The sequence below is a fragment of the Temnothorax nylanderi genome, unplaced genomic scaffold (genome assembly GCF_030848795.1).
Source record: "Temnothorax nylanderi isolate EJ_2023f unplaced genomic scaffold, tnyl_v1.0 TNYL_tig0101_pilon, whole genome shotgun sequence".
Taxonomy (NCBI): Eukaryota; Metazoa; Arthropoda; class Insecta; order Hymenoptera; family Formicidae; genus Temnothorax; species Temnothorax nylanderi.
The window spans coordinates 288,942-302,362 of record NW_027249163.1 but is presented as its reverse complement, the minus strand read 5'-3'; the positions used below and the strand labels follow the sequence as shown (position 1 = coordinate 302,362).

At 38.8% G+C, this 13,421-nt stretch overlaps 4 protein-coding genes across 5 annotated transcripts; 2 read left to right on the top strand and 2 right to left on the bottom strand.

Annotated features, from left to right (window-relative positions):
• The first annotated feature begins 11 nt into the window (after positions 1-11).
• On the top strand, positions 12-2,447 carry Eif3l (eukaryotic translation initiation factor 3 subunit L). The gene is made up of 3 exons (XM_071711810.1): positions 12-171; positions 276-1,736; positions 2,034-2,447. The coding sequence occupies exons 1-3, from the start codon at positions 148-150 to the stop codon at positions 2,166-2,168; spliced, it is 1,620 nt and encodes a 539-aa protein (XP_071567911.1). The 5' UTR covers positions 12-147; the 3' UTR covers positions 2,169-2,447.
• Positions 2,448-2,668: 221 nt separating this feature from the next.
• Elg1 (enhanced level of genomic instability 1) lies at positions 2,669-8,119 on the bottom strand. Of its 2 annotated transcripts, none has more exons than XM_071711808.1 (7): positions 7,553-8,117; positions 7,058-7,486; positions 6,448-6,974; positions 5,830-6,140; positions 4,496-5,621; positions 3,953-4,367; positions 2,669-3,601 (listed from the first exon to the last, which is right to left on the bottom strand). In XM_071711808.1, exons 2-7 carry the CDS (start codon positions 7,379-7,381, stop codon positions 2,879-2,881), a joined length of 3,426 nt encoding a protein of 1,141 aa, XP_071567909.1. In that variant the 5' UTR covers positions 7,382-7,486; positions 7,553-8,117; the 3' UTR covers positions 2,669-2,878. The 2 variants fall into 2 exon arrangements, with proteins under 2 accessions (XP_071567909.1, XP_071567910.1); XM_071711809.1 differs by having other exon boundaries at positions 3,301-3,537; positions 7,553-8,119.
• Positions 8,120-8,855: 736 nt separating this feature from the next.
• LOC139775634 (chitobiosyldiphosphodolichol beta-mannosyltransferase) lies at positions 8,856-11,389 on the top strand. The gene is made up of 6 exons (XM_071711798.1): positions 8,856-9,163; positions 9,304-9,646; positions 9,717-9,913; positions 10,007-10,180; positions 10,296-10,410; positions 10,489-11,389. The coding sequence occupies exons 1-6, from the start codon at positions 8,890-8,892 to the stop codon at positions 10,706-10,708; spliced, it is 1,323 nt and encodes a 440-aa protein (XP_071567899.1). The 5' UTR covers positions 8,856-8,889; the 3' UTR covers positions 10,709-11,389.
• Positions 11,390-11,722: 333 nt separating this feature from the next.
• On the bottom strand, positions 11,723-12,880 carry Hoip (NHP2-like protein 1 hoip). The gene is made up of 2 exons (XM_071711800.1): positions 12,500-12,880; positions 11,723-12,315 (listed from the first exon to the last, which is right to left on the bottom strand). Exon 2 carries the CDS (start codon positions 12,313-12,315, stop codon positions 11,935-11,937), a length of 381 nt encoding a protein of 126 aa, XP_071567901.1. The 5' UTR covers positions 12,500-12,880; the 3' UTR covers positions 11,723-11,934.
• Positions 12,881-13,421: the final 541 nt, after the last annotated feature.

The following is a 13,421-nucleotide window of genomic DNA, read 5'->3' as shown; positions in this document are numbered from 1 at the left end:
GCTCATGCTCGCTCATGGTAGACTTCCTTTAACCCGTGACTCCCGAGGAAGCCGCGACTCCGGACTCGTGGCCGTGCCGAACTTGCACAGGAGAGAGAGAAGGTTATTTTTCTTTCTGGTCACCGAGGTCACTCTGTTTCCAGCGAGATGTACGACGAATACAACAACGAGGTATTCGTCCGCTTGCTCGTTTTTAATTTCGTAGCGTTCAACTCGTCTTGAACGTGCTCCCTATTTCGCTCGAGCCATTCTAATCTAATTTGTGTGCTTCCCAGCAATATGACGCCTACGACGAATACGGGGCGCCAGAAGTGCACGATCAGTACGAGCGGCCGAGTTACCGGCAGGTGCCCGAGGTTGTTCGCAACTTCCTGGTGTTCCTGCGCAACTGCATCAACGAGGGTATGATCTTCGAGATCCAGAATCTGTACGAGAACTCATTCCCCAAGATATCGGAGCAACTGTTTGACAAGTCGCCGTGGCCGGACGCCGCGACGATCGCCCACATCGTCGACAACGACGCGGTGTTCCTCACCCTCTACAAGGAACTCTACTATCGTCATATATACGCGCGCATGCAGGGTCCCACGTTGGAGCAGCGTCTCAACTCTTTCTACAATTACTGCGATCTCTTCAACTACATCTTGCATCCCGATACTCCGGTGCAGCTGGAACTGCCCGATCAGTGGCTGTGGGAGCTCATTGACGAATTCGTCTATCAATTTCAGTCGTTTGCCCAGTATCGTGCCAATTTGTCCAACAAGACACCGGATGAGATCGAGAATCTGACTGCGCACATCAAAATCTGGGACGTTCTATGCGTGCTGAACGTCCTGCATTACCTGGTCGACAAGTCGAAGATTAAGAGCCAATTGGAGGTATACGCGAGCGGCGGCGATCCGGATTCCGTAGCCGGGGCCTTCGGCAGGCATTCCTTGTATAAAATGCTCGGCTACTTTTCGCTCGTCGGTCTTCTCAGACTGCATTCTCTGCTGGGTGATTATTATCAGGCCATCAAGGTCTTGGAAAACGTCGAGCTCTACAAGAAGAGCGCGTATTCCCATGTACCCGGCTGCCAGATCTCGACGGCGTATTACGTGGGCTTCGCATACATGATGATGCGCCGTTATGCCGACGCGATCAGAACCTTCTCCGGTATCCTGCTGTACATCCAACGTACGAAGCAGCTGTTTGCCACGCGTAGCTATCAGAACGATCAGATCAACAAGCAGACGGAGCAGATGTATCATCTGCTCGCCATCTGCCTGGTTCTACATCCGCAGTGCATAGACGAGGGTCTGCAGCAGGCTCTGCGGGACAAGAACTACCACGAGAAAATGTACAAAATGCAATATGGCGATCTCACCGAATTCGAGAATTGCTTTGTATTTGCGTGTCCCAAATTTCTATCTCTGACACCACCGAATCCAGATAATCCCAACGAGGATTATGTCCGCGAAGCCATCAAACATCAAACCCAAGTATTCATGGACGAAGTGGTGCAACAGAAGATGTTGCCGACTATTCGTTCATACTTGAAACTTTATACAACATTGCCGTTAAGTAAATTGGCCACATTTATGGGAAATACTAGATCCGATAACGAAGGCTGGGATATCGACAAGGAAGTCAACGCATTGACGATCCACTTATTGTGCTTCAAACACAAGATGAAGAACATTGTTTGGACGAAAGGTACATCGGGACTAGATGGAAAATTTCAATCCGGTTCGGAGGTAACTGCCATTTTGTTATTCCATTTGTATTTTAAAAATATAATTTATACAAATTTATTTAAATATTTAGTTCTCTTGTATATTTTATGTTTCCTTCAATATATACGATTCATATTTTCTCTAATAAAAATAAATGTTACAAGTTAAAATCATAATTCTTATACTTGTTTACTCAAGCAATTTAGTTTACTCTCTTTTAGTTTACTCTAGCTGTTTCTTTTAAGTTTGTGAAATACTCAATAGATATAAAATATATTGAAACAACCACAGAAATCGTTCCTTTTTTTTTTTTTTTAGTTGGACTTTTATATCGATCACGACATGATTCACATCGCCGACACGAAGGTAGCGCACCGTTATGGAGACTTTTTCATTCGCAAGATATTGAAGTTTGGAGAGTTGAATCGTAAATTACATCATATAAAGATTTAACTTAAAGAATTGTATATTAGTGTACAATTATTATTAAACATCTTGACAGTACGTTCGCAAAACAGAGGAAATAAAATTTTTAGAAATAAATATTTATTTCCATTAAATATTCATCATAGATTCTTCTCAGCGATTGGAATAAAGTGTATATAAGTAACTCGTGTATGGTAACGCATTATACAAATATATAATAATAATGTACAAAAATCTACATTCACATTGCATTATTCAGTGATGTACGATTCTTTACATTTGGCAAATAAAATTAAACAAATTGTATTTAGTACTAAATGTGCGGTAAAAATACACAGGATAATGAACCTGTGAAAGATCAGCTATTGCGAACATACATTACGTTTCCCTTGTTAACATAAATTATTCTACATGCAATTTTTTATATATCAAAATTTTTTACAAATACCAATATACTTGTATCTCAATGAAATATAATAAATTCAACTAGAAAAAAGAAAGAAAAATTACTGCAGAGGAAATAGTAATAATATTTTAGATGACATATATTTTATACACAACAAGCAACAATATGCATTAAGTCATTATATAAACATATCGTAGACATAAATAACATCAAAAGACTGAAATATCGTATTTCACGACAATTTATCGCGATGTTAAAATTCGATAAAATCATCACCATCTTCGTATATAAAAATATGTTTCCCTTAAGCATCAGTCGCTACTGACATTGACTATGCAGATGTAGTTTTATTCTCTCTCTCTTGTAACATTCTACACGCGGCGGCTAAGATATTCGGCTTCGTCGACGCGGTCGGCACTAGACTGTGCAGATAATGAAAAAATCGATTGCGTCGTTTGTAATTTGCGGTCGAGCGAGATTCCTCTGCGCGACATATCGTTCGAACGGTTGGAAGATAATCTAATGCCATGATTCGTTGATCTAAACACCCAGATGTAACGTACGATAGCGCTAGATCCACTCCTCGATTCAATTGCTTCCTTAGAATAATTTTGCTTTGATTCTGCACGTGCTCGTTTGCCTCAAAGTTTTTATACAGCATTTGACTGTTAATAAAATTCGCTATATCCGCGTTCAAATCACGCAAAGCAGAATAGAAAGACACGTTTTCAGCTAAGGATAAATTAGGTTGCGCGTTCTCGTCTGACATATCCAACGCCGTGTCTTCGACATCGATTAAAGACGACACTAGAGATAAACTGTCCAGATCCTCCGCTAAATTGTTCAATATATTGGAATTTTTTGTATTTGTACTCTTCTTTGTCTTGTGCCTCTTGTTTAGCTTAATCGCAGGCTTGTACAAATAATGTTGCATATCTTGCCAAAGCGAAGGCTTCGTGGTTGTAGATTGTTCCGATAATACTGGTGGACCTGATAATAATAGATATTGCAACTGGAGCAGTGCCTGCCTTAGATCGCCCGCTTGCACTAATTTCTAAACAATGGAATAAATAATAAAATAATAAATAAATAATTCATTTACTTAATTTAACGATAGACGAGTATGGTATGGTTGGATAACTCGCACAACTTCAATAGAAAATTTAGAATAAGTGATGAATTAACTGCCGATCTTTATTTCCAAACTTCTCTTTTCAGCATTAAAACAAAATTTCCCTTTTGAAAATATTGCTTTAAAAATGAAGAATCTTAAATATTGTATCTTTTTTTTTAACTTACGTTTTTTAAAATATTACTTTAAATAAAGAATCTTAAATATTACATATCTCGATGAACAACAAAATAATATAAATTTTAATTTAAGTATAATTTAAAAATCACTTACCATTAGGCAATTATGCGGAATTCTGTAACCCGTCTCTGCCAGCGAAATTAATTCCAATAAGGCAGACACTCTGTTACCACTGACTTTATAAAAGTAAACTTTATTTTGTTGCGGTGCCATTTTGTTCAAATGCGGACATGTGTCTCTACATATCATAACAATTGGTCGTTTGGTGTTTGATGCTAATTGATATGCAGCAGAAACAAATCCTTCGTCCTCCTCAAAGATAATATCAATATCTTCCAGAAGAATTAGCGAATTCTGCGATATTTTCGACCTTTCGGTCTCACTCGTGACTCGTTCGAACGGAGATTTGTGTTTACTTTTTTTAATTCTGTGCGACTTCGTGGCTTCCTCCAATTCCTTCAAGATCCTCTTTCCAGTCCGTCTGGAAGATGCGTTTACCTCGAGCACGCTGCAAGAGCAAAGTTACTTACTTGATTTATTTGGCATGAAATGATGCGATGTCTGACAATTTATCATTTCAATATAATTTAAGAATCATTTTGTATATTATATTTTCGGTAAGTCGCGATTACCAACCTGTAACCAAGTTCCTCTGCTATCGCGTACACGCTTGCGCTTTTTCCGCTGCCGTGCGGTCCTAATAACACAGCAATCTGATTATTTTCATTGTTGCACGAGGAACTGCAGTCCGAGGAATAAAACTCATCGCCGCTGCTGCCGTCGTTCTCGTTCGTTAAGGACGTTCTCCAGCCGCTCAACCAATCTTTTAGCTTATTCGCGGCCTCTTCATTCCCAACTATCTCTTGCGCGCTCATCGGCTTATATTTATATGTCCATATGCAATCATGCAACTGACTTTCCTCGCTCTCCATTAACATTCTCTTTCGTTCAAGCGCTCTCTTTCCACCTCTCATCCGAGGTGGCGATTTTTTTTCAGAATCGCCTTTAATCATTGATATAGTCTTCCATATTTTTCGCACATCCGGATAAAGTTCTTCGATTTCTGATAACACTCGTTCGACGTTTTCCTTCACGGGCTCATTAATCGTTTTAGTTGTTCTTGATGCTTCCCTACAATTAGTAATATACTTATAATTACTAATGTCTATCAAAGGCAAGTAGTTTTTCTCGATTTTCATCGAAAATTTATGTTTGATTTCGCATCTGGTCGAATCCGACTCATTTTCCAATTGTGTAACATGACTGATAGAGGGAAATGGTAACACAGATATGCCATTGTTCGCTTTATGGTCCGTATTTTTGTTCTCTACGTCGACTATATCCGATTGCAGGAACAAACGTCTAGCTGCCGTGATAGCCGGATCTGTTTTACGTCGTTTAATAAATAAAGGCGCTAGCTTTTCATTCGGTTTTCTCTTTAGAATATTCTCATTGACAATCTCGCAATCATCGATTACTGTAATAACCGTTTCACTCGTATCATTAATCTTTTGCTCGTTTTTACTAGTTCCATTTGACTTTTTCAAATCAGTATCCTCATTAGAAGCGTTTATAGAAACGTCTTTGACAGTGTTTGGAATGTTGTCCTTTACAATTGATTCTTTTTTCTCCTTGTTTCGCATTCTCTTAAGATGCCGATCACAATCCTTCATATAGACTTCATTATTTTCTATATTTTCAGATTTACTCGAGGGATTAAACTTTGATTTGCTTCTCGGTGAAAACAATTCGTCATCGGTACCTGCAAGTAAAAATTATGTTGATTTTACAGTAGTATTAAAGCTAGATATTCGTTAGAGAGGAGTATCAAAGTCAGCGATCAAAGTGTGAAAGAAACAGTCATTGCCATCGACCAATTAACATTGGGAGACTCTGATTATGTTTTACATCATATACACAAGAAATACTATACATATGTAATGGCAATTTATATAATTTTATCATATTACCAATTGGAGAACCGTTATCTTCAGAAGAATGTAATTTTATTCGTAAGGACCAACGGGGTTTTTCCCGTTTTTGCTTATCTTGTTTGACGGTCTGCGGAGAAAACAAATTCTCAGACGCTATGATGTGAATATCATCCACTGTAGAAAGATCTAATTCTGACTTTGGACATTTCTTGTTGGAATGTCTTTTATTCGAAATCGGCTTTATTACAGGTTCAACGTCAGAATTATCAGTCCTATGTACATCCGCTTTTACGATAAAGGTAGACACACATTTTTCATCCTTATTTGTCAATCCCAAAGGTGATTTGCTGCATAATCAAATTGTATAACAATTATTTCATTTAAGAAATCATAAAGCTACGGAATTTTAAAGACCCACGATTCTTATGGGAAAAACGTTTTCGGTCAATTTTCATCAGGGACACAAGAACTACAATACATCACAAATTCAAGCAAATTGACTTAAAATGTTTATCTTATAAGAATCGTACAGAAGGTTCTATGTGCAAACTTTTGTAATAATTTTACCAGGTCAATACTAATTTAACAGTATAATACACAGAATACACATGCACAATATTATACTATATAATTATATAATGTACGCTATATTACCTAAAATAATTTAGCAGGTTTCCAGACTGTTTGGTACTTTTTGTCGATGCTTCAAAACTGTTATCTTTTTTATGTATTATGTTGTTCTTACTCTCGCCTTTAAAGACCCTTATGCGATTTTCAATATTCTTTTCTATTCTCTCACCCTCTTCTATTTCCGCCATTTTTCTTTTCGAATACCCTTTCTTATCAGCCAAAGTTATCAGCTTCTCTTTGTATTTAGATTTCAATTCTTTTGCAGTATCCAATTTGTCTTTATTCTCATAGTCTTCTGTGGATTGCTGTGGTAATTTATACTGTATCGGTTTACTACGACTCATCAGAACCTGAAAAGCGTTTGATTCTTCCCGTTGAGAATCAATTTCGCTGTGTTCTACATTTGACTCAGTCTCATCACTGAAATTAATAACGCTGTTGTTGGGGAAGCTGTCTGTATCCATAATTTGTTCATCTAACCCTTCTCCTTTCGACACATTCTTCGTTTCCTCAGACCGATTTCCATTCATTTTCACAGCGGGCTTCGAACACTTAAAAATAAGAAAATCCAACTACAGATACTTATCGACAAACCAATATCAATTGTAACTCTTACAACTAATAAAATCGATACCTTCTCGAGACGCTGCTTTACACCTGACTCGGTCCACTCTGATTTAGGTGTTTCGTTCCGCAGAGTTTTATGGCCATTGTTTACATCGCCGCCGTTGAACGGAATGGGCGTCTCGTCGATCAGGTCGCTCTTGCTCTCAATTATATCGCACATTCTGCTCGCAGAGCTATCGCGTGATATCCGGATCTCGACACGTTTGCGTTTACCCGTCGCAGTAGTCTCTTCTTGTTCCCGCTCCTCTTGTTCCACGACGTTGCTAGAATCGGTAGCGGCCTCCTTATCGATATGTTTGGCGTTGGCAAAGTATTGCTTAATGTCTTTCATGCTTCAACAGTATACTTCTTTTTCTGCTTCACTTGTAGAGATCTCGTTCCGATAGAGACACGGTATCATCGCTTTTCCTTCTCTTCGAGTCCCCCCAAAAGTTTCCTGGAAATAATGGGAATATTCTAACGATGAAAAGCTAACGGATGATGTATGTATGTACATACGTACGTCAACGTCGAAGGTATCAAGCGTCCAAGCGTGCACGGCAGTGCACGGTCGCAACGAGGTTGATGTCCTCTCGTTAATGACTACGCAACTTACGCAACTCCTCGTGAAAATTAGTCTCCCGCTGTGATTTCGAGTAGGAATATTTATGTCGCTCGTCTCTTCGGTCTCTCGTGCTCTCGGCGACACAGCGCAGCGTAACGTAATGCAACGTAATGGTTAACGGAACGTGGAACGTTTGCGCGACACGCTGACGGCTTCCCGCCTTTTTGATATCGCTTTTGAGTTTTGATTAAGCGCGAACTGGCAGCACTGGCGCCTGGCGCGACCGCGCGACGGCCGCGACACGAGCACGTATCACAATCACACGTGGTCACACGTGTCAGCAATATCAGCATGTATGCACGTGTATGATATATTAGGTGCTTTCCATTTACATCAAAACTCAGATAATTCTCACCTGTGACGTCGTTCTATCCTTTTTGGCAATTAATGAATAATAAAAACAGAATGACATCACAAGTGAGAATTATCTGAGTTTTTGATATAAATGGAAAGCAACTATTGTTACATATGCATACATATGAGCCGCGAGTCACACGAGTATGCGTGATAACGACCTCGCGTCTCACGATCTCGGACGGGAGAAAGAGTTAACCAATCGCATTGGTCAATCGGCCGAATTGTTCAAATGTGATTGGTCAATTCTTTTTCCGTCTGAGATTTTGGAGCGATTCTAAAGCCTTGTGTACACGATACTAGAAATCGGTCCGAGTTTCGGTTTAAGCCAATGAAACTGCTGCTTTTCTGTAAGAGCTGCAAGTTGATTGGCTTAAACCGAAACTCGGACCGATTTCTAGTATCGTGTACACAAGGCTTAACTTCGTGGACACAACTCAAGGAAGACTGTCTTTTCTGACCGCGGTACATACATTACACTTTGTGCACTTAAAACGAGATAGATTACTACACATAACAAGATCGTTCCAAGTCGGATTTTATAAGCAAACTTATTTCATTATTTATCATTATTGGATTCCGTTCAGCCAATAAAATAATCATTAGGTTTGAGATCGTATTTAAAACGATCTTGAATAAATTAAAGATCAGATTATGAATATATATGAAGAATTCTGGAAAAGAACAATTGGAAAGAATCCGATGCAAAGCTCAACGGTTTTATTATTTATAGCGGATTCGTCGCAGCTAAATTACAATTTCCATACTTGATTTGTTATCTCTCTCGTAATAATTTATAATTCTGAACTCTGGAATCACGAGTCACGCAGCCCACGCAGGTGACGCTCCGTCGTCCGTCGACTCCGTCGTTTTCGTTCGAAATGTTGACGCTGATATTCCTACTGCTCCCGCTGGCTCTTCTTGTTGCTCGTAAATTCTATCTGAAAAAATTCAAATCCGGCAAGAATGTTTGCGTGCTGGTGCTCGGTGATGTCGGCAGAAGTCCGCGAATGCAATACCACGCGATCTCCTTCGCACGGGAAGGCTTCACCGTGGATGTTGTAGGTTACCCTGGCTCGCCACCGATGAGGGAAATCGGCGAGAATGCACGCGTGCGGGTCCACTACCTGCGACCGCCTCCCGACTTGCAAAACAGTACGAATCGGACCCTGTCGCTCCTTTCACAGATTTCTGTTTACTCGGCACTTTTTGTGACTGACCCTGACTTTTTTCCCATTTTCGTATTTGTTTATGGATCTCGAGCGATAACGATATCGTACTTGTTGTTATTTCAGGATTGCCACGTCTTCTCTGTTACGTGGTTAAAGTGCTGTGGCAAACGGCTGATCTTTCATGGTTGTTACTTCGCAAACGCATATCGGATTCGCTGATAACGCAGAATCCACCTGCGATACCAACTATTCCGGTATGCTGGTTTTATTGCGTTCTAATTGAAGCGCAGTTTACGATCGATTGGCATAATTATGCCCATTCACTCATGGCCCTGAGTCTGGGAGAGAACCACGTCCTAGTTAGATTGGCGAGAATGATCGAGACGACGTTTGGCCGCAGAGCAAAGAATAATTTCTGCGTCACCAAAGCAATGAAGGAAGATTTGGAAAAGAAATGGGCTATCCAGTTAGTATTGTTTATTACAGTTAGAAACATTTAGGTCGGCTCACTCATTTTTTTTTTTTTTCAATTACAGAGCAAAAATCCTGTATGATAGACCAACAGATAAGTTTCGTCCAATAACTGCGGCAGAGAAGAATGAGTTTCTGTGTAAATTAACTGAAAAATATGATATATCAATACCTTGTTCACCCAGAAGATTCGGCTTTATTGTATCTAGCACTAGTTGGACCGAGGATGAGGATTTCTCAATCCTGTTAAATGCCTTACAAGGTGAATCTCGGTGAATCTGTTTTATTCGCGTAATCTTTTCGTACAAGTGTGCAATGATTAAAGGGGATTACACACACGTAATTTTTATTATAGAATACGAAGACGCGTGCGAAGCTAGCGAGTTAAACTTGCCAGATTTGATCTGCGCGATAACGGGCAAAGGGCCGTTAAAGGACTTCTATATGGCTATCGTTAACTTAAAAAATTGGAAACACGTCACAGTAAAGACGCCATGGCTTGAGAATGAGGATTATCCCAAAATACTAGGTATTCGCATATCTGCATATTATTGCTGTAATTGATTTTTTAAGTATAACATATAAAATTCTTTTTTATAAAACACTTCACGGAATGTTTTAAATACTCTTTGTCCTTAAAATAGCTAGTGCAGACTTAGGTGTATGCCTTCATACCTCGTCCAGTGGACTGGATTTACCAATGAAAGTTGTCGACATGTTTGGCTGCCGTTTACCAGTTTGCGCATACAATTTTAATTGGTACATTAATAATTAATACTATTTAATGTAATTACCAGGTAGATCTGCTTACTAAGAGAGAGAATGCATTTTGTTTAGCTTATCAGAATTAGTAAGGCACAATGAGAACAGTTTGGTATTCGCGGACGAGAAGGAGCTGGCTGAACAATTAAAAATGTGGTTCCGAGATTTCCCTAATAACGAGACACAACGACAATTGCGTGAAAAATTTCAAGAGAACATGTTTGCATCTCAGCAGAACCATAATGATTGGCACGAGAACTGGAAATTCAATGTACTGCCTTGTTTTCAAGAGTGATTTCCATTGTACTTGGTACTTGGTTTTTTAATATAATTTTTGTACATATGCTTTGTAATCTCCTATGCTATTACTCCCAGTAGCATAGATGTGATAATTATTTATTAATATCTAGCAATTATTAATGTATCTAAGAATATTTTATTTTACTAAGAATATTTCATTAGATTTTATAATGTTACAGTATAAGATTTAAATTGGTTTTATAAAAATATGGACCACTAATGTTACAAAATTAGACAAAATTTTACAATGACTTTTTGTATCATGTGTTTAATATCTTTTTTCCAAGAAGTAGAATTTTTTTATATTAATGTATATACAATTATCGTAATATAATTTTATCAATATTAGATATGATCTCAATTATGTTAAGAGAAAGCTGAACCAATAACATTACAAAGTTACGTTTGATTTTCTTGACGTCATACTCATTATTGTGCGTTTGATATCTTCAATTTTTTCTGAGAAATAAGAAGGTCCAATCTTGACAGCAACAACGCTTATACCGCTAGGTATACAACATGCTCGACCGAGTTGTTCCTTCTTACATGCATAAATGTAAGGAATACCTTTCGTCTCCGCTAACTTTATCAAACGTGTCAGAAAGTCCAATGGTGTCGTCAAATGCGTTACATTTTCGGCAAGTACAATAAATTCCGTCAAGTTTTGTTCCATCGAGCCTATCACGTCCGTTAATCCAATGAACAACATATTTCTCTCCGCGTGATACATTTGTCGGATCAATATGAGTAACTCGTTATTTAATTTCTTCGTTGCGGTGAGATCAGCAACACAGTTACACTCTTCGCACTACGCAAAAAGTGAATAAACGTATGGTAATTGCTTATTCTAAAATTAATATATTGACTAAAATTAATATGTCAACTTTTAAAAGATTAAACTTGGGTGAATTAAACGTACTATTCCTAAAATTAAACGATTTAATTGTTGGATTAGTTTTCAATTAGTTTGCAATATAAGTATTAGAATCGTGCACAGAAAACATGAAAGTTTTTGTTGAACTTTTTATTAATGCTTCAAATTTATCTTGTATACAAAGGATTTCATACATAAAAGAGATGAGTAAAAAATAATTTTTTTTTTTATAAATAGCACAGTAGTCAAACTGCGTTTCATTTGTGTCGAATATTTATAGTAGCAATAAAGATCTATGTTACGTGTTACTAATGAGGATGTGTAAAAATAACAAATACAGATATCGTTTAGATTAAAAGCCTCTCAATCCGTTTTTGGATGTCCTGGATCTGTTGTTTTAATTGCGAGCCTTCTTTGCTCATTACCGAACAGGCTACCACCGGCCTATTAACTCCACAGGCTCGTCCTAGAGCCTGCTTGCTCCGCACAAAAACATAGGGTACGTTCTTGTCTTCGCACAATAGTGGCAGGTGCAGCAGGATTTCCAGCGGTTGAGTATCCGCAGCCATAACTATAAACTCGGACAGGCCACGATTCAAGGACTTCGTAGCCTCGTTCGCTCCTTTCTTCAGCTGTGAGTAGCTATTCGCTTGACTCACCAGATTCAATATATCTTGGGTCAGCTTCTGTTCCGCCAGTGGATACGCCTTTGGTGATACTTCTTCCATCTGAAGAAAAAAAAAACACACATTCGAAAATCAACATGACGTATTTGAAGCGTCTTGATAGCGAGAGAGAAGTTCGCTGCACGTACTCACCACGTGAGTAAGCTAACCACAAATAACAGTGGTGCGCATCGCGAATATCGCGATCGGAGCGACGAATATATATGACGATTGTGACACTACTCACCGTATGACTGCCAATCGAACTTTCTCCGTTTCTTTCTCTTCTTCTTTACGACCACGTGTCGTTTCTCAGGGCACAATATCGCGCTCTATCCTTCTTATCGTCTTCTTTCTGACGCTCATAAGTTTCCTCGGGACTCGGGACTCGGGACAGAGCTCGTCCTCTGAAGGACAATACCTCGATCGTCGATCGCGGTCTTCGCCCTTGAATTGTTAACGATTTCGGTTGTTTGCACTCCCAAGTGTTGCGGTGCACCACAACGACTTCACTGCGAAAGTGCGACTTCACTGTGCGCTTCTAATAAAAATTGTTCACGACCATGCGAATCTACGCGGATCTTAAAACGGAGGATGATAGTGGATGATAGTCAGTGACTAGACTGACTAGTGACTACGAACTGAAGTCTGAACGGAAAGCGCGCCAAGCGGAATTAAGCGGAAAGCATGACGACGACGAATAGCAGTCCGTATTGTCCGTAAGTGCCCGTCTACAATAGGTGTTTTAAGCCCTAAGCCCTAAGAAATTGACCAATCACAGTCGATTATTCTCCTCGCGCTTGAAGAATAATCGAGTGTGATTGGTTTATTTTCTTACGGCCTTACATTATTGCACTCAGCTGCACTCTCTCGCGACACCGACGCGTCCCGAAACTCAACAAAACATGCGTAACGAAAGGCGGTAAAAGATTTCCCTATACGTCTACACCCGATATATATATAATATTTATAAACAGAGAAGAGCTAATTTTGTTTTATAATTCGCTACATCAATAATTAAATATATATGCGTAATTTTATATAATTATTGTTAATATATAAGCATAAGATCTATATATATGTGCAGTATCTTTAATAATATAATTTTCCAAGTGTTTAAAATAATAATTTTTAAGTTTGGAGATTTTAATACAAAAGTTTAAACTCAC

Excerpts from the sequence above, each read along its gene's own strand:
- Eif3l (XM_071711810.1), top strand. The coding sequence starts at position 148 with ATGTACGACGAATACAACAACGAG. Across the intron at positions 172-275 it reads ACGACGAATACAACAACGAG|CAATATGACGCCTACGACGA; the intron begins GTATTCGTCCGC and ends TGTGCTTCCCAG. Across the intron at positions 1,737-2,033 it reads AATTTCAATCCGGTTCGGAG|TTGGACTTTTATATCGATCA; the intron begins GTAACTGCCATT and ends TTTTTTTTTTAG.
- Elg1 (XM_071711808.1), bottom strand. The coding sequence starts at position 7,381 with ATGAAAGACATTAAGCAATACTTTGCCAACGCCAAACATATCGATAAG. Across the intron at positions 6,141-6,447 it reads AACCTGCTAAATTATTTTAG|CAAATCACCTTTGGGATTGA; the intron begins GTAATATAGCGT and ends TTGATTATGCAG. Across the intron at positions 4,368-4,495 it reads GCAGAGGAACTTGGTTACAG|CGTGCTCGAGGTAAACGCAT; the intron begins GTTGGTAATCGC and ends TTGCTCTTGCAG.
- LOC139775634 (XM_071711798.1), top strand. The coding sequence starts at position 8,890 with ATGTTGACGCTGATATTCCTACTGCTCCCGCTGGCTCTTCTTGTTGCT. Across the intron at positions 9,647-9,716 it reads GAAAAGAAATGGGCTATCCA|AGCAAAAATCCTGTATGATA; the intron begins GTTAGTATTGTT and ends TTTCAATTACAG. Across the intron at positions 10,181-10,295 it reads GGATTATCCCAAAATACTAG|CTAGTGCAGACTTAGGTGTA; the intron begins GTATTCGCATAT and ends TCCTTAAAATAG.
- Hoip (XM_071711800.1), bottom strand. The coding sequence starts at position 12,315 with ATGGAAGAAGTATCACCAAAGGCGTATCCACTGGCGGAACAGAAGCTG.